This window comes from Nyctereutes procyonoides, unplaced genomic scaffold, assembly GCF_905146905.1.
Source record: "Nyctereutes procyonoides isolate TBG_1078 unplaced genomic scaffold, NYPRO_anot_genome, whole genome shotgun sequence".
Classification (NCBI taxonomy): domain Eukaryota; kingdom Metazoa; phylum Chordata; class Mammalia; order Carnivora; family Canidae; genus Nyctereutes; species Nyctereutes procyonoides.
The window spans coordinates 33,805,617-33,825,843 of NW_026575048.1; the positions used below are offsets into that span (position 1 = coordinate 33,805,617).

Here is a 20,227-nt window from a genome sequence, read left to right on the forward strand (position 1 = left end):
ATCAACATGGTTTTGATTCATATCCTCCTTCCCTGGAGTTAGTGTAACATTTGCCTATATTTGAAAATATATTACAGTAATAGTTGGATTGGTGTGGGATCCAAAGGATCTTTTTGATTGCTTCCAAGTTGTTTCAAAGGAAGCACAGAATACTATTCTTTGAGTTGAACATGGAAGGAAAAGTATTTGCTTTAGGCTATAAGCCCGGCAAGTTATCTTAAAGCAGGAAAGGTTTTCTCTTTGGTTTGGCTTTTTTAGTGCTGTACTAGCAAATTACTACAGACATAGCAATTAAAATCCAAAGATCAGTTGGACTTTATTGACCATCTGTTATATGGTAAGAACAATAGAAGAGACCATAAAAGAAGAGAACATAGTCCCTTCCCACGTTGGAGAGGTCATATGTGCTCAGCCAAAATGAGCAGTTGTACACTTAGCCTATGAGTACTATGTACTTAGACCCATAAGAGCAGGTTAACTTCCCTGGAGCCAGTTTGTAGCTAACTAAAAGAAGATGAGCCTCAAGTCCAAGGCCTAGGAGTATCTCCAAAAAAATGATTGTACTAGATGGCCATGTTTTTCAAGTGTGCTTAGTGATAGAAGGATTCATTCATCCAATACCAAATAATAGTTAAATTGTTGAGATTTTTAAAATTTATAAAATACTCAGTACAGGTCCAATAAAATAGCAGCAAATCTGTCAACACATTTCTCTAGTTAACACTTTTTCCTGTCTCATTCTAGATGGTACCCTCCTGGCTGTAGGATCTCATGACAACTTTATTTACCTCTATGTAGTCTCAGAAAATGGAAGAAAATATAGCAGACATGGAAAGTGCACTGTAAGTAGTTGAAGTAAAATTAAGCTATAAAAGTGTTGGAAAATTTTACTTGAGATAAAATGTTAAATGTTTATGTTGATGTATCCATTATTTTCTATCCTTAACTGCTTTAATCTCTTTGAAAACAGATTACTTAACAGCAGAATATTGCAGTTCCCTGTGTGCTTTAGAAATGTTTCTTCTTCTGATGGGAATTTAATACCTGTCGTTTTCTGACTAGATATAAGGCAGTTTCTAAAGCTATTTCCATAGGAAACCCTTAGAATAACACTTTTTGAAAATGGAGTGAGTCAGAAATAAAAAGGTATCTCACTTTTAATCCAGTGTCCCACATTCCTGTCCACCCCCAACATCCTGTAATTTCCTTTATCACCTGTTACCACTAAAAGTAAAGCAATTTATATGGAGATCTGTCTGCATTAAGAGAGTTATTAGCAGAGACATATTTCCTTCAATTTGTTGTTCTGATTGACCACATTATCATTGTAAGGTAAAGGCTCGATTGAGTTCTGTAGACATTCTGAGTACTTATCCTATGGCAGGGATTCTCTAACTCAAGAAACATTCTAGATACCAGGAATATATGTAAGATCTATCACTTACAACCTAGTGTGACCTTGGGCAAGTTACTTAAACTTTCTATTTCAATTTTTTCCTCTGTAAAATGAGGATAATAGCATTTTCTGCTTTACAGGATTAAAGTAAATTAATGTATATAAAATACTTCTAATCATGCCTGGGAAATAATAGGTCCTCAAAATGTGTTAACTATTATTTTTATAGAAAAAGGTACCTCGGTGTGTATGTTAGGAAGTGATTAGGAAATTACTTGACGAATTAATGATTAGTGGTAGCACAGATCACAAAATGGTTTTAGGGGGATAAATAAAAGAATTAGTTTTTAGAAGCGTATACATAAGCAAAACCCAGGCCATTTGCTATTCAAACAAGAGACATACTTACTTTGTGCACTTGCATGTGTGCGTGTACTTGTGTATTTTTTTTTAATTTTTTTTTTATTTATTTATGATAGTCACAGAGAGAGAGAGAGAGAGAGAGAGAGGCAGAGGCAGAGACACAGGCAGAGGGAGAAGCAGGCTCCATGCACCGGGAGCCCGACGTGGGATTTGATCCCGGGTCTCCAGGATCGCGCCCTGGGCCAAAGGCAGGAACTAAACCGCTGCGCCACCCAGGGATCCCTGTACTTGTGTATTTTGTACCATAGACTAAAACCATCCTATAAACTGGTCTACAAATAACATCAAAGTTTTAGAATTTATCCAAAATAATTTTGCTTTGACAATAATTTTGAATCATTATCCATAATTTATTGAAATCTCTCTTCTAATCGACTTATTATCATAATTCTTGTGATATGGTATAGTACAATAATGCCTCATTATACCACGTGAGCAAATGAAATATTCCACTGAAAGGAATTTTCAGGTTACTGAAGTTTACCCTACTAGGCACTAAGTTTTTCTTAATTTTTACCTCACTCTTTTTGAAAGTATATCAATTAAATTTTAATCTTGTGGAATCAGAAATTTTTACAGGTAGCCTTGTAGTACACACTTGACTCAGCTCTTAGGAGGTAGAGACTGACTTTCAGAGAAGATAAAAGACTTATCCTTGGTTGCATCATGACATGGCAAATCCAGGGCCTGAACCCTCTTCTCCTCTTAGTAGAACAGACTTTCCAGTATAATGATAATACCTCAGGTTTTTCAATATGTATCTCACTGTCCTGTGCTCTTATAGTACAACTGATCCAGAAAGGAAACAACAGTGTGTGACACTGAATAATGAGAATGACCTTGGAAGTGTTGAGAAATAGCAAGTTTATCAATGCATGAGACTTGACCTTCTCCAGTTAGGCAGCTTTTGTCTTTAAAGCATTTGAAAGTATTATTTTGAGATGTCCTTAGGAACTGTTAAAGGTGATCATACTGTTTGAGGCTGTAATGAAAGGCTCAGCTACTCTGCTTTTCTAATTATCTTATGTTCTATGCTTTGCTTCCACCTGTCACTTCTCCTTGCTGTCTGCTTCTACCAGCTGGTCTTAAAGTTTCATATTAACTGCTTTTATCTTTTGTCTGCTAGGGTATATAAGACAGACAGAACTGAGCTAATGCTGATTTTGCCACTTATTAGATTGAGACTTTAGACAAGTTCATTAACTTTTCTGAGTCTTATCTTAGTTTTATTATCTTAAAATTGGACATAATAACAGCTCCTGCTATATAGGATTGTTGTGAGATGAGGAATTACTCTCAGAGTTGCAAATACAAATGTTTTCTGTTTTATTTCCAATACTTTCCTATTACTACTTAATATTTAAGTAACCACCATAGATGCAGAAGTATATTTAGAACTTTAGAAAATGTCTCTCTCGGGCAGCCTGGGTGGCTCAGCGGTTTGGCGCCTGCCTTCGGCCCAGGGTGTGATCCTGGAGGCCCAGGATCAAGTCCCACATCCGGCTCCCTGCATGAAGCCTGCTTCTCCCTCTGCCTGTGTCTCTCCCTCTCTCTGTGTCTCTCATGAATAAATAAATACAATCTTTAAGAAAAAAAAAAAAAGAAAAAAAAAAGAAAGAAAAAAGAAAATGTCGCTCTCCTAAATTAACCAAGCAGTTGGAGCCTGTCCCTCTTCATGGCATCATTTTATGTGCAAATGTCCGTTGAGATGACTGGTACCCAAGAACACAAAGGAGTGCTTCTTGGTAGAGGGCAGCTGGCATGCCTCATCAGTGGCATGCTTGACAAGGTTGTTAGAGGCGGAGGCCTTGCTCACAGTCATAAGCTAAGAAACAAAACAAGTTCCATTTTAGAGAAATGGACTTAATTCATGCAGGTTCTCCAGAGCTATATTCTAACATTCCAGTTTACAAAAGCTATAACTGGTGAGGGACTAAATCCTAGTTTCTTCTGACCCATCAGGTTTTCTCTCTATAAGTAAGCCTCAGGAAGCCAACTCAGAATAAGAATGGTAGTTTATTCATTTAAAATAAAATATATAGGGGCGCCTAGGTGGCTCAATAAGTTAAGTGCCTACCTTCAGCTCAGGTCATGATCCCAGGATCATGAGATCGAGACCTGCATCAGGCTCCCTGCTTGGTGGGGAGTGTGCTGCTCCCCCTGCTTGTGCTTGATTGTGTGCATGTGCTCTCACTCTCTGTCAAATAAATAGAATCTTAAAAAAAAAAAAAAAATAGAGGGGCACTGGGGTGGCTCAGTGATTGAGCGTCTGCTTTTGGCTCAGGTCATGACGCCAGGGTCCTGGGATCGAGTCCCACATCAGTCTTCCCACTGGGAGCCTGCTTCTCCCTCTACCTATGTTTCTGCTTTTCTCTCTGTCTCTCATGAATAAATAAAATCTTAAATAAATAAATAGGTATATAAATGCCAAGGACATGCATATCCTCCAGTCAATACTTCTCTTTAGGCAAAAACATAACCTCCAGCCAATACTTCTCTTTAGGCAAAAACATGCATGTGAAAACAGAGTATAATCAGGAGGTAAGCCAGCTTGGCACCTACATCCCCAGTAGGTCAATAGCTGCCACTGGAACTGGTCTTGGTTCAGGTCCCTCTACCCTAGACTAGGTGGGTACTATCCAGGTTTGCCTCTGTGACTCATTGCTGACCACCTTACCACCATCCCCACCTGAATAACACTTCTTTGGACAGATTTGTACATGCAGTCAGGTTGTACTCTCTGCTTGCTGGCCTTGTACCAATTTGATTCTTACTTCTTGGCCTTTTTCTGCTTTGACTTATTTTGTATTGATTGTGAAGTGTAGCTTTCAGGGCGAGCTGAGGGATGGAAAGGAAGAGAATGGAGTCATCATCCCTTTATATTTTCTGTGGCAGCCTTTTATTTTCTCTTTTGTGACCTGTCTCTGCCCTCTCACGTCCCATGTTTGCCCCTGGGAGCACACTGTCTTCCTGCTGCCCTTGGGCTTTCTGCATCCCCTCTGGTGCACACCCCAAGCCTACTTGAACAGATCTGTGGCATTTTCTGCCCTTAATTAGATCCTGTGATTTAGAATGACCTTTTTTTCTTTCTTTCCCATGAAAACATCCATCTTCTTAGTGTTTAGTACATATTAGAAAAAGTGGTTTGACTAAACTGTAGGATTCAGGGGTTCATGGTTGTATCATAAACTGTATAAGCAGTTTGATTTTTGAGAGAGAAAAAGCACACATATGCATGCATGCAGTCATTGGAGGGAGGGGCAGAGGGAGAGAGAATCTCAAGCAGACTTTGTGCTGAGTGCAGAGTCAGGCTCGATCAAATGACTGAGATCATGACCTGAGCCAAAATCAAGAGTCAGATGCCTGACTGAGCCACCCAGTTGCCCCCCCGAGTGGTTTAATATTGTAACTCCTGCTATAGAAAAGTTTGTAAGAAGGCTTTGGATTGGGTAGCCTGGGTGGCTCAGCAGTTTAGTGCTTGCCTTCGGCTCGGGGCGTGATCCTGGAGACCTGGGATCGTCCCGCATCGGGCTCCCTGCATGGAGCCTACTTCTCCCTCTGCCTGTGTCTCTGCCTCTGTGTGTGTGTGTCTCATGAATAAATAAGTAAAATCTTTAAAAAAAAAAAAAAAAAGGCTTTGGATTCAGAAGAAGCTCTTTTCCACTTGCCTTCTGCAAAGCCCTAAGGATGGGGCTGGCTGGCCTGGGCTGGTATGGGTATGATTTTCTTTGCTTTGCATATTGGGCTTTTCTTGTAAGATTTAATATGTAAGAAAGATTTAATAGCTAAAAAGAATTCGAAGACTTTCAGTTGGTTATCTGAAATATTCTTGAGTAATAGGAGTTGAGGATTATAAGGTTTTCTAAGTTTTGTTGCTTTCCATAAAGTGTTTCTTTATCTCGGCCTTTCCTGTGCTATTTTGAAAATGTACTGGAAAAGTCCTATTACTTGTAAATTCCTTTTCTTAAAATGCTACTTTGAAATTACTTCCTGCTCATCTTCAGTGTTAGAGAAGTGAGTTAAAAGATAAGCATGATTTTTTTTTTTAAAGATTTATTTATTCATGATAGACACAGAGAGAGAGAGGCAGAGACACAGGAGGAGGGGTAAGCAGGCCCACGCTAGGAGCCCGATGCGGGACTCATCCCAGGACCCCAGGATCATGCCCCGGGCCAAAGGCAGACACGAAACCGCTGAGCCACCCAGGGATCCCAAGCATGATTTTTAAATGCTGTGCTTTCTGACCTGGGCTTAAACTCTGGCTCCACCAATTCTGTATTATGTGACCTCAGCAAAGTTATGTAACCTCTCTCTGCCTCCTGGACTCACTCATCTGCTAAGTGGGTGTCCTCATGCAGGCTGCTGGGAGATGTAGAGGTTACAGTGTATGCCCTGCACATAGAACATTCTCTGCTCAATGTTGGGTGCCAGCAGCAGCAGCAGCATTAGCATTGTTCTCATTAACTGAAAAAGTAGATGAGTTAACTAGATGAGTTGTACTTAAGGGTGTTTTTCAGCATTTATAATATGAATCTATGAAAGTTCAAGAGGTTTTCTAATTATGTATAATTGTGGATTTTCCTTTAAAGAGTTTAAGTGTTCTGATTGACCTAAAGTTTCTACTCTCCTTGCAGTAGAATTAAGATGATTTTATTCACCTGAGCGCCAACATCCTGGCTTTCTGTTTGACGTCCAATTCCTGTTTCTTTTAACACTGCGAAGGTAGCATAGGAAATGAAGTATATTGAAGTTGCAGTGATGTACTGTTACAGAGTCTGTTAGGATAGGAAAGAAATGCTAGTAAAAGTAAGTGTTCTTTTTGCCAAGATTTTGGTAATTGAAAATATACATCAAAGAGAATAAAAAAGCCTTAAACTACTTAGAAATCTCCAGGAAACCAATCCATAAAACTAGTCCAATATTTCAGTAAGGTATTAGGATTCAGTGATACTGTAACAGGATATATTGTATTACCTTGTGCCTTCAAAAAATGGAGGGATGTGTTATTTAAGCAGAAGCCATCAGGAACCCAAAATCTTTCTTTATATTCTATCATTTTCCAGTCATCAGGACCCCCTCCCCTTTTTTTTTAATTAGAGCTAGCCACAGAGATAGCACAAATGGTGGAGAGGGAGAAGCAGCGCCCCCACAGAGCAGAGAGCCCGATGATGGGGGGCTGGATCCCACGACCCTGGGATCATGACCTGAGCCAAAGGCAGGCACTTAACTGACTAAAGCCTCCTGGGCACCCCTGGTCATCAGATCCTAGTTCCAGGAGGAAAGGATCAGAGCAAGGGGAAAGGCACTCCTCCCCCTAAGTCCATTCTCTTCAAGTTTCTCTGAAAGCACCACTCAGTGATTTCTGCCACCTGTAGCTGCAGTAGAGGTTGGGAAATCCAGTGTTTCAGCTGGGTACCTAAGGCGAGGGGGTGTGGGGTGCAGAATGTGGCTTGACTAGGCAGCTGACAGTCTGTACTCTAAAGAATAGCTTTCCTTTGGGGTGCCTGGCTGGCTCGGTTGGAAGAGTATGCAACTCTTGATCTCAGGATTGTTGAGTTTGAGCCCCACATGGGTTGTAGAGATTACAATTAATAAAAACATATTTATTTAAAAAAATAACTTTCCCTTGAACCAGCAAAAGTACATCAGAAACATGATTGGGGGGGAAAAATCATGTTCACAATAGCAACAAAAACTGTAGATGTTTTGAGAATAAACCTAGCAAGTAGAGCACAGGAAACATGGTTGAAAAAAAGAACTGAAAAAATAAGAGACATAGAAATTCAAAGAAATGATAAAAATACCTGTTTTCTACAAATTACTCTGTAAGTTTTATAGTCTTAAACTTTCAGCATTGATAAAATGGTTCTAAAGTTCATCTGAAATTTTCCACATAACTACAAAACTATCACAGTTGGGCAGAGATAGGCAGATAGACTACTTGAACAGAAAAGAGAATCCAGAAACATTTCAGTTTATATAGAAATCTACTAGATAATAAGAGGTATTTGAAATCAGTAGAGTAAGAATGGACTGTTCTCTGCCTGCGTTTTCCAGCATCACAGCTACTAATCACAACTTTCTGTTCATGAAATTAAATACAATCCCATTCCCTGGGAGCACTAGCTACATTTCAAGTACTCAGAAGCCACAGCTGGCTCGTTGCTGCTGCATTGAATTGTGTATGTAGACAACACTTTCATTACTGTAGAAAGTTCCATTGGATAGCACTTTCCTAGATGGTGATGGAGGGTCACACCTGAATACCTTCTTAGGGAAAAGCTTAGATTCCTAACTCTAGGCCTTGCTACTTTTTAAAAAAAAACTCCTCCTCATGTAATTTTAATATATAACCAGGGCTGCAACCACTGATGAAGATGATCCTTCAGTTGACAAAGATTTAGCTAAAATATTTTATTTTTTTCAGAGTAGTTTCTTTTGGGCTCCATTACTTGTGATTATTACTATGATTATTTCATAGCAGTAATGAAAGTGTCCGCTTAGAGTACTTTACTGTTTCTTTTCAAGGAAGTATACTAGATTTTGTTCCCAACTGTGTCTGTGCCCTTGGGACAGTGTTTGAGGCTACCTCCCCCAAGCTATGCATGTACCTTCTGTTGCCTGTGAGTTGGGTAGGGCAAGGACGCTCCAAGATGGTATCTGGGAAGGTAACATTATAGACCCCCAAATAGTTACATTTAATCTTCTCTTTGCCTCCTACCCATAGGAGGGGAAAAAATACTCCTTTGGTTTTCTGGTATGAATTGATAACTTCCACAAGGTCTTTTCTATATTTGAGTACTTTTGTTACTCAGGAGTTCTTTGTGAGAATACTTATACTGATTTACCTTCTAAATATGTTCTGTGTCCCATACAGATGAAACTACATGAATATCATATATACATTGCTTTTAATGCTCCTCTTCTTTTTAAGATTTTATTTGAGAGAAAGGGAGAGAGAGAGAACATGCACACGAGTGGAAGGGAGGGGTAGAAGAAGCAGCAGACTCCCTGCTGAGCAGGGAGCCTGATGTGGGACTTGATCCTAGGACCCTGGGATCCTGACCTGAGCTTAAGGGAGATGCTTAATCAACTAAGCCACCCAGGGGCCCAGTGCTCTTCTAAATGATATTATTAAAGCCTTTTCACAACAATCCAGATGATATTTTTAAATACTTCTACATTAGTGTGAATGCTTCCTGGAGGACTGCATTTTGCCTGGCTAATCTGGCAAAATCCTTCATGCATTTAGCCAGCAGTTCTCTTATCTGAGAGGCATGGCTGCTCCTGACGCCAGAGCCAGACATCATCAGACTCCTGTACACCATGAAAAGTTTTTGTGTAAACCTTACGCCCCTGCCAAATTCAGAAAATACCCAGGAACCACATGTGTCTTTCTGGTTTTGAAACTTGATTTCTTGTGAAGTTGGTAGGTCTCCATTGTGCCTAGAAAGTGATCTCCAACCTGTTTTCCAGTATACCTCCTAATCTCTGCTGATTTCAGGAGCTTCACAGTGCTCAAATTCATAGCATTTAAATTTATTTAAAGATACAAATATATTCAACATACAGCACGATGGGGGAGATCATAGCTCCAGACAGGTGTTGTTAAACTTCAAAGGTACTGGAATAATACTTTGTATGAATCATTAAAAACCCTACTTGAGTACTTTGAATTTTTTAATTTTTATTTTAATCATGTGCAGAAAGCTAGTAATTCAAAAAGTACAATAGAAATTAAATCTTTACCACAGACTGTAGGAATTAAAAGTGCTTTTGAGTCTCCATTGACTATGGTAAATCATTAAGACTGTGTGTGACTTACCTTAGAAATCATCAAATGCTTATATAGGAAGTCAGCAGAATACAGTATTTAGTAGTTTTTAGTCTTAATTCCCACAGTGTTAGTAAAAACTGGAGCAGAAAAAGATCGTGTCTTCCTGTTCAAGGAATGTTTTAATGAGCCAGATGATCATACTGGATCCAGCTGTTCTGTTCATGTTGGGTGACTTTTTCCAAAAAATATTCTTTGGAGAGAAGAGTTTTTCTAGAACTCCACATGCCTGTGTATCTGTGCCATATTCCCCAGCCTCTGGGGTGTACCACGGATGCCAAGAAGCAGCCCAGGAAGACCATACTCTCTGTGACCAACCTGGAATCCTTACTTCATTGTCTAAAATGAAGTACCTCTAAAGGGGACACCAGTGACTTGAACTAAGGCCTGAGGGTAGGTGATCTGTGAAGTGTCCTTTAAGGCACAAGTCTGCAAGACTCATCTTTCTTGGAAGGCTAACACAGGTGATAGGTGATTTTTACTGTTGTCTAGGTGGAGAGGCCAGCAGGAAACTGCCAGGTTCCAGGTGCTGCATGTTTCCACTGTGCTGAGATCTCTTTCATTCAGTTTTTTTTTTTTTAAAAAGATTTTATTTATTTTAGAGCTAAAATGCATGAGCAGAGGGGAGGAGCAGAAGAAGAGAGGCAAGCAGACCCCACCCTGAGCACAGAGCCCGACAGAGGGCTTGATCCTATGACCTTGAAATCACGACCTGAGCCAAAACCAGCAGTCAGACACTTAAGCGACTGAGCCACCCAGGCGCCCCTGTTGCAGAGTTCTACCAGAACTCTTCGTGTATGGCTGGCATCTTCACACACCTGCACCTTTGGTTCCCAACAAAATAGGGTGAAAAAGAACTAAAGAACTGCTGTGAGCCTTGGTCAGTTCTAGAGGCTGTGATACTCCTCTGCACACTTCAGGAAATCCAGATAAATGGCTACTTAGAAAATCTATTGGTCGTTAAACTATTTATTATTCAAAATGCTAACTGCTTTCTAATAGTCGATCTGTTACTCCCTAGGGACATTCCAGCTATATCACACATCTTGACTGGTCCCCAGACAACAAGTATATAATGTCTAACTCAGGAGACTATGAGATATTGTACTGTAAGTATGAATGATCACATCCAATTGAGATGTATCTATCAGGGACGCAAATGAACGGGCTGTACAGAATCTGAATTGTACAGAGTGCATGCTGGCTCTCTGACTCGATAAAGCATGTGCTTCTCTGCACGCTAAGCAATGAAGAGTCTCAAATATGGTTCACTTCTCCAAGAAAGCAACAAATTAATTTATATGTGGAGACATATAGTTATAAGAAATTACTCTGACTGCTGCTCTAATATGGCTCTGTATTTAACTTCTACTGGAGAGAGGAAAGAATATAATACATGGGCATTTATGCTTTTTAAAGAAAAAAGTTTCAGTGGAGAACAGTTTTGTAGTTTTATAAACCGTTTCTTTTTTAAGTGTGTCTTAATGTTTTTCTGTGTATGGACTATAAATACAAATAAACATGACTAGTTTGAATCAGGATACACTTTCAAATACATTTGTACACAGGCATTATGATTATACTCCCTGTTTCTAAATTTAAAGGGGACATTCCAAGTGGCTGCAAACTAATCAGGAATCGGTCGGATTGTAAGGACACTGATTGGACTACATACACCTGTGTACTGGGCTTTCAAGTCTTTGGTAAGAACATGACAACTGATGGGGAAAGATGGTTTATTAGGGGTTTTATATATAATAATTGCTTAAATTTCCAAATGAAAAAGAGTCTGCATGTGTTCTTCAGTGCTGTCACTATTAATGCCAGATTCAGAGAAATTCAATGTATTAAGATCAAACCAATATGAAGTTCTCTGCAGAATCCAGCAAACTTTTGGTCCTCGATAAATATCAGACACTTTAAAGAAATTTACATAATAGCACAGACTGCCTTCCCATTTTTTTCCTCCAGTTGAAAATTGAAGCATTTTAATTTGTAAGGGCATTATTTTTAAAATAGCTTTATTGAGCATACTATGTAATTCACCTATTTAAAGTGTACAGTACAGGGATGCCTCGGTGGCTCAGTGGTTGAGCATCTGCATTCAGCTCGGGGAGTGATTCCTGGGATCAACTCCTGCATCAGGCTCTCTCCAAGGAGCCTGCTTCTCCCTCTGCCTGTGTGTCTCCCTCTCTCTCTCTCTCTGTCTCATGAATAAATAAATAATATCTTTATTTGAAAAGTAAAATATACAGTACAGTGGTTTGGGAATTGTAGTGTGTTTGAGAACATTTTCACTACCCCAAAATGAAACGTTCTATCACTCCTCACCTCTCCCTCCCTCTGCCCCCAGCAGCCACTAATCTACTTTCATTCTCTAATGACTTGCCTATTCTGGATTTAGTTCATCCACATTGTAGCATGTATCAGCACTTTGTTTTATGGCTGAATAATACCCCCTTGTATGCATGTAACCACATTTTGTTTATCCATTTATCAATTGATGGACACTTGGGTTGTTTCTAGTTTTCAGCTAATAGAAATAATGCTCCTGTGAACAAGTATGTGAGAGTTTTGTATAGACCTGTTTTCATTTTCCCTTGAAATATACCTAGGAGTGGAATTCCAGAGTCCACTGGTAACCTTGTGTTTAACCTTCTGAAGTACTGTCAAATGTTTTGCAAAGTGGCTGCACCACTTACATTCCCACCAGTGATTTAAGAGGGTTCCGTTTCTCCACATCTTGTCAGCAGTTCTTACTCTTGTGCATGTGAATGTCCAGGTGGCTCAGCACCATTTGTTGAAATATAAAGGCATTTTTAGTAGACATTATTTAAAGGCAAAGTTTGGAAATCACTGATCTGATGTTTTAGATATTTCTTGCAATCTTTTCTGTGACAGTTTTCTAAGTCTTTCCCAGTCTGGGTGTATCCTTCTGAAAAAGCTATAAGACAAATGGAAAAGTTAAGATAAGGCCTTGTCTGCAAAGAATTAAAAAGAGATGTTCTACTCAGTAATTAGAATGCTGGATATATGGGGGGGGGGTGATATCTATACCTAAAGCAATGTCCAGAATATTAGTACTTTCCCTTTAACCACATCTCTACCTTCTGACAGTGGGGCTCTCTCCTCCAATCTGATTGTAGATGAGAACAGTTCTTCATGCTATGTACATTAGAAAAATAATCCTTTATAGGCCCTTGTTCTAAACACAACTGCTAAAGATAGAGGCAAGTAAGGGCTAGCAAGAAGTTAAAAACAACCCTGACTGAGCCAGGTACAATTTCATTATTCTGGGTGAAACTGAAACAGTAGCCAATAGCTGGTAATTTACCTCGTTCTTGTAATGAAACAATATTTACTTAAGAGATGTCAGTTAAGAAGTGTTTTGACTTGTTTTAGCGAATTTATCAAAAACTTCTTCTCAATAATGGCACTGAACCAGCTTATCAGCCCTTCTGTATGCAATAATTTCTATCTAATCCTAATAGAGTTTTGTGCTAATTATGTTGAACATGATCACCAGTGCCTCATAATGACTCAGAATAATTAAATTTGTTATGTCTCTGGACATAAATATTTCTATGAACATTCTATGGGATAGTATGGTAGACTAGTGGATGGCCTGTGCATTCCATTAAGAAAGAATCTTCCAAGGCTTTCTTGGAAGTGCCTACCTGAAGGGAACAGCAAAGAAGAGAGTGTGTACATTTTACACAGCTTCCCCAGAGTCTACTTTGAAAAACTACTGCTGTGGCTTAGTTTCTGCACCTTGCTATACAACTAGCAGAATTTCCGCTCCACCTAGAAACTTTGTTTTGTTTAGATTTTATCTTTATTTATTCATGAGAGAAACAATTTTGTTTCATTGTCTTTTAAAATTTCTATTTTTTGTTACTAGAAATATTTAACACTATTGGTGTCAATTTAAAATTGTAAATATAAAAAACTTAATAGTGAAATGCATCATAATTTATGATGCAACAAGCAATATTTTCAGGGCTTCATTTGAACATAAATGCATCTAATAGGAGTTACTTAAGGAAACAAGAAATCAACTTTTAATAATTCCTACCCTGGCAAATAATTAAATCACTAGGAAAATATGAAAGAACCAATGATTCAGTAAATGTGACTTGGGGGAGGGAGGGAGGAATTAAAAACAAGCACAGAATTTAAACTCAAAGACTGTTTTGGGAGCCTGAGTGGCTCAGCAGTTGAGCGTCTGCCTTCTCAGGGTGTGATCCCAGAGTACCCGGATCAAGGCCCACATCAGGCTCCCTGGAAGGAGCCTGCTTCTCCCTCTGCCTTTCTCAGTCTGTCATTAATAAATTTTAAAAAATAAAATCTTGAAGAAAAAAAAAAAAACCTCAAAGCCTGTTTCTTGTTGGTCTTAAAAAATAGATGTTATTTCAGTGCTTTATCTGATGAATGAAGATAAAATCTTTAAAATATAAATTAAAAAGGAAGAGTTTATATACTGAGGTGAGTTAAGCTAAAACTATTTGTTAGCACCACCTGCTGGTTACTAGTGAGTACTTTTGTGCCTTTATATTTTCCATCTTGAGACTATTTTCACTTAATTTTACTAGATTTGGGGTAGAACTTCATCCTTATAATGAAGGCACTAAGAAACAGCTAAGTTGAACACAGATGAAAATTAATAAGATTCTAAAATCCATGAAGCATCACAGTTACATTTTAGACTAATTTTTCTACACCCCGGTGTTTCCATATCAAAGGTGTCTGGCCAGAAGGATCCGATGGGACCGATATCAATGCACTGGTACGATCCCACAACAGGAAGGTGATTGCTGTCGCTGATGACTTTTGCAAAGTTCATCTGTTTCAGTATCCCTGCTCCAAAGCAAAGGTAAAGTCAGTTTAATAAAAACTAGTGTTGTAGGGCCTTTTATCGGGATATTTTTGTGTTGATGGTGAGAAGAGATGTGTAGAGTTACTCATCACTGCCTGTGATGCCCTGGGGCACAGGGGAGAGCACCTTTAAGCGTCCAGGCCGGCACTGCGTATTTACTTCTTCACCAGTAAGGTCAAGGAGAAGACCATTACAGAAGACGGCTGATGTTTCATTCATTTTTGTTTATCAGTAATTTTTTTGGCAGGTCTAAATGTCTCCTAAACCTACTAAAATATAAAGCTCCTAGAGCCATTTCCTAAATCCCCTCCAGGCTTGCCCGTCTAGTAAACCCTTCCCTACCTGTCTCAGCAGAAGAGTTACTAAGCTCTGACAAGCGAATCCAACTGACATCCGGAAAAGACTGGTTCATTAAGTCCAATTTATTTTGTTTCTCCCATAGAAACAGGTATTAAAAGGAAATTACTGCTAGCTCCATTCCTCAGATTTGATGACTCTGGCTTTGATTTGAATTACCTTCCTTACCGAGTTGCTTCCATTGCTGTAAATAGGCATGTAAAGACGGAGGTTAATTTTCCTGTCTGATCTGTTTCATCTAGGCTCCCAGTCATAAGTACAGTGCCCACAGCAGCCATGTCACCAACGTCAGCTTTACTCATAATGACAGTCACTTGATTTCAACGGGTGGAAAAGACATGAGCATCATTCAGTGGAAACTTGTAGAAAAGTTATCTTTGCCTCAAAATGAGATTGTACCCGATGGTACTCTAACCAAAGCCCCCATCTCCTCCGTGGAAAGTGCCGTGCAGTCTGATACTCCCACACCACCTCCTTCCCAGCCCTTAAATGAGACAGCTGAAGAAGAAAGTAGAATAAGCAATTCTCCCACACTTCTGGAGAACAGCCTGGAGCAGACTATGGAGCCCAGCGAGGACCACATGGAGGAACAGAGTGAAGGGGGCAGTGAGGACTTGGGTGAGCCTCTGGATGAGGAGCCGTCCAGGGAGATCAGCAAGGAGCAGAAGGCAGCCCCTCCTCCAGAGGACCAGCAAGACCCCGCACCCCTGTCTTAACCCCAGGCCTTCAGCATGACTCTCTTCTCCTTCAGCTACATGTGATCCTGGGATAGAGTTCAGATGACAGGCTGGGGAGTAATGGAGATAGATCACTAGTGATGCAGATCTTGGTTCCCGCGTGATCTGTTTTCAGTACTCTTACCTGCGGTCTCTCAGATGCGGCCCATCTAAAGGTTGTTTGGTGGGTGTGAAAATGAACCAAACTCTAAATAACAGGAAAGACACACATTAATTTCTCAGAAATTACTGTGTATGTAAGTGGTATGATGTAAATACTGGAAACAAAAACAACAGTTGTATGGATTGAAAATCAACCCCTTGTTATCTGAACAAGTTTTCTTCAGGAACAACCAGGCATCACAAACACTGTTACTCATCTACTGGCTCAGACTGTGCTATTTTTTTTTTCCCTGATGCAGAAAAATGAGAAAACAAAAACAAAAAATACTCTCTCACTGAGATATTCTCCCACCCAAATGACTAGTAGAAATTTCTTAGTTAAAAACTTCAGTATTGCCGCGAGCAGTGGTGTTGCCTTGAGTCCTAACGCCGTTTCCTCACACTACCGGTAGATATCCAGATGTGCTCATTAGTCTACTGTCTGGGTGCTGCCTTTTCTAAGTCGTCATGATCATGAGGAACAGTCCCTTCATTTCTTGTGTGCAAATCTATTTCATCTTAGAACTAAGAAAGCAGTGGTTTGTTAAAGAGCTTTTAATGTATACTAAACCATTAATACTCAGAAATAATGGATTCCTCCAAGGATTCCTTTACTGGCCTAAACATTTTTTTAATGTTTGGCATTCAAGTGAATGGAAGAAGAAAAACCGCATGCCTATAAAACTAAGAATTACTTGGCTAATTTTAGCTTAGCCTTCCTCATAATTTGTTCCTTTGATAATAGAAATATAAATACAGTAAGTTTGAATTGGTGCTTGAAATTCATTGGTTTAGTTGTAATTTTTATACAGATTATATCGAGGGATAAGACACTCTGCAAATTACAAATTCTTTTTTATAGAAGTATGAGTAACAGTCACAGTAATTTTTTTATAAATTGCATACATAACAGACTTGCTATATATGGTCATTTTTCTCCAGTAGAGTTGTTGTAACCCTTGCAATTCTTTTTTTTTTTTTTTAACCCTTGCAATTCTGATGTGGCTGTTCTCTGCTATTTTGGGCAATGCATGTATTATGCATTGGATAGTTTTGTTGTCAGATGACTGTTTTTCTTACTTACATGTTTCCTACTATAATTGCTGACAGATATGCATTTCTTATATATTTGTTTATACATTGATTATAAAAAAACTTTGTTTTGATTTTTTGCTGAATTGTTTTGTTGTTGTTAGATCATGTTTAGAAACTTTGAATGAGTTCAGAAGTCTTAAGTATAAGTATGCAAGTGTTTACGTGATTGTGCCATTCCAAAGTGCATCAGAACTGTCATTCCCTTCTAGTATCTTCTCAGGAGTAATACAAATCAGGTATCTCATCATCATTTGGTAATTAATATACAAACTCCAGTGAACTCCCAAGGACACTCACATTTATATTCACATGCTGTATGTAAGGGTGTGGGTATGTGTGAAGGGGTGAGTGTAGACACTCTGTGTGTATCTATATAGGAAGATATACGCCACATTGAAAATACTCAGTGTATATCTCTATGTGTATAGGTATATGTCCATGTATATCTCTTTCCTTTTGTTTACAGTTGTTCAAAAAAAAAAAAACCTCAAAGTGGTTCTCTTCAAAAGAAGAGCGATTCCAAGCAATCCATCTTTTTTCAGTATGTTCTATTCATAATTATCAGAGAGCATCAATAAGTATATAAGGCATATATACTTGCCTATTATCAGTGTAATTAAATCATCAGGTCAGCATGTGCTATTCCCTGCAAGAAAAATACTGAGGTGAACAGAACAAGTAGTTCTAGAAGAAAAAGCATTTCTTAATGTCCCTGGGGGATACAGCTCTCCATGATAAGCAGGGAATTTATTTAGGACACCAGTCACCTTTGGGGTTGCTGTGTACAATGAGATTTACAAAATCGTGATACTCTTGGGTGGTAGTTTCAAAAGACACTACTAATGCGCAGAAAGCGTTCCAGCTCTCTATTGCTGGCAACTACTGTTTAATGGTCAATTAAATCTGTGATAATGGTTGCAAGTGGGTGGGATTATGAAATTGTAGATGTTTCTAGAAAAACTTGTGAATGAAAATGAATCCAAGTGTTTCATGTGAAGATGTTGAGCCATTTCTATCATGCATTCCTGTCTCATGGCAGAAAATTTTGAAGATTATAAAATAAAATGATCAAAATGTTTCACATGTCTTGACTCTTACTTCATTGATACTGCTAGTTTCATGACTGTCCAATTATCAGAAGACACAGCTTTTTATCAGTTGTCCGCTGCTGCTGGGGATACCACCGTTCCAGTCGCAGCTAGCTCCATCTCATAATGTTTTTATTTCATGTCTACACGTCCTCTAATGTTTAACACTGGATGATCCTGGCAATCTTGGTTACCTTCCTGACATATTCCTGTGGTGCTTTGTGACATGTTCTCCGCCACAGCCATAAGTTGGCTGCTACAAAGTTTTCTTTCTAAATAATCAGAATGGGGGCATTCCATATATTCCTTAGTCTTAAAAGCATGGAGATGATGGGGTTTTCATTACCTTATTCATCTTTGGTGACTATGAATATATGTTCCCAACCACTCACATACACTAACCCCTGAGAGGCTGCCTGGGGTGAAAATTACTTCACCACTTCTGAGACAAAATGACAGGCATCAGAACAAACCCATTGAACAATTAGATTTTTCCTCTCGGTAAAAAGGAGATTCATAAAGGGGAAATTATGCAATCGATTGTGAACACACAAAGGTGGAGGTGGAACTCCTAGACAGAACTTAGGTTTCCAGCTTAAAGCTGGAACTGAAATGAAGGGAGTTCAAGAATATGTTTTTAGGAATAAAAAATTCTATATAAATGTATACATAAAAGGACATCTTTAGGACAAAGATAACAGGCTTGAAGAGCCGCCAACAGAGGAGCACCTGTGTGGCCTGCATGCGGTGGGGGGAGTGTGACCCTGTAGGCAGGGTGATGGGGAGACTTGGTAGGTGGCCCATGTTCCTTTGCTTCGATGCTTCGATGACGGCCATGCCAGGGCTTCATGTTTTGTAACTTCAACACTTGTGCTTCTGCCATTCAGACTAGGAGAAAGACTGTTTTTAAGAGTGCACACGGGAGAAAGAGGGAAAGAGCAATCTCCTACCTAGAGCAGAGCACAACACGGGACTCGATCTCACGACCCTGAGATCATGACCTGAACCGAAATCAAGAATTGGACATTTAACCAACTGAGCCACCCAGGTGCTCTGAGAAAGGTATTCTTTAGAATCAGGGAAGAAGGGGCAGCCCAGGTGGCTCAGCGGTTTAGCGCCTGCCTTTGGCCCTGGGTGTGATCCTAGAATCCTGGTGCTCGAGTCCCTCATCAGGCTCCCTGCATGGAGCCTGCTTTTCCCTCTGCCTCTCTATGTCTGTAATGAGTAAATATTTTTTAAAAAATCAGGGAAGAAGGAAATAAAAAGATTAATATTCACAGAGAATCTGGACAGGAGCTAGGGAAACAAGAGGGCCTGTGTCCATCTCCATCTATGCTCCATGAGCGGGGGGGGTTAGGCGCTGCCCACGTGGACGCCAGGCCCTGCCCGGGCCCCCAGGGCTGCAGTCCTCAAGGACCGCAGAAAGGCCTCCAGGCCTTTTCATCCACAAATAGATGTAACCCTTTGTAAGGAGGCAGCTCCTGCTCTCCTTACCCAATCTCAGGTCATGTTACATGTTCTGTGCTAGCCAGTCAACCTTTAATAAAGAAAACCTGAATTTCTACTCTACGCTCATTAATGAAACCTATAATAACCCTTAATGCTCTAATCTAAAGGTGGCAAAGGAATAAAGAGAAAAACCCCAAACAGACAAAAAGTTTCACTCCTCTGGACACTTCGGCCTGTTTCATTTCTGTGACTGAGGGTGGCATCCTCAGGAGTCCACGGCTTCCTGAACTGGTTATGTTCCTGTTGGGTTTTGTTTTAGCCAAAACCAGAACTTCGGCAGAGAAAGTCACCGGTACCACTTCTGTATCTCAAAGGACAAAAACACGAATAGAGGGGATCCCTGGGTGGCGCAGCGGTTTGGCGCCTGCCTTTGGCCCAGGGAGCGATCCTGGAGACCCGGGATCGAATCCCACGTCGGGCTTCCAGTGCATGGAGCCTGCTTCTCCCTCTGCCTGTGTCTCTGCCTCTCTCTCTCTCTCTCTCTCTGTGACTATCATAACTAAATAAAAAAATTAAAAAAAAAAAAAACACGAAGAGATGGGCGAGAACAAGTGCTCCCTGGCTAAACTAGCCGCCCCCCCCCCCGCCCCGAGTTGCTATTCAACAATAGGTAAGCTTTGTGTCACCCTTGCTTCACATGTGCCAGCTCGTTCGTTGCGACAATCCTAGACTTGATTCTCCATTTTATGCACAAGGCAGCCTGAGGAACGGAGAGGCCGGGTCACACACCACTGAGCCAAGACTGGAAGCCAGGTCCCCCTGCCGCCGAGC

General features: G+C 39.9%; 1 protein-coding gene across 2 annotated transcripts in view; it reads left to right on the forward strand.

Moving 5' to 3' along the window:
- Positions 1–17,937, forward strand: part of EML4 (EMAP like 4) — a 159,197-nt gene extending 141,260 nt beyond the window's left edge. For both annotated transcript variants that reach the window (XM_055327266.1, XM_055327267.1), the window contains 5 exons: positions 745–842; positions 10,675–10,762; positions 11,258–11,356; positions 14,396–14,526; positions 15,129–17,937. In XM_055327266.1, the coding sequence (XP_055183241.1) occupies positions 745–842; positions 10,675–10,762; positions 11,258–11,356; positions 14,396–14,526; positions 15,129–15,602 (890 nt within the window). In that variant the 3' untranslated portion in view covers positions 15,603–17,937. The remainder of the gene's footprint in view (positions 1–744; positions 843–10,674; positions 10,763–11,257; positions 11,357–14,395; positions 14,527–15,128) is intronic.
- Positions 17,938–20,227: the final 2,290 nt, after the last annotated feature.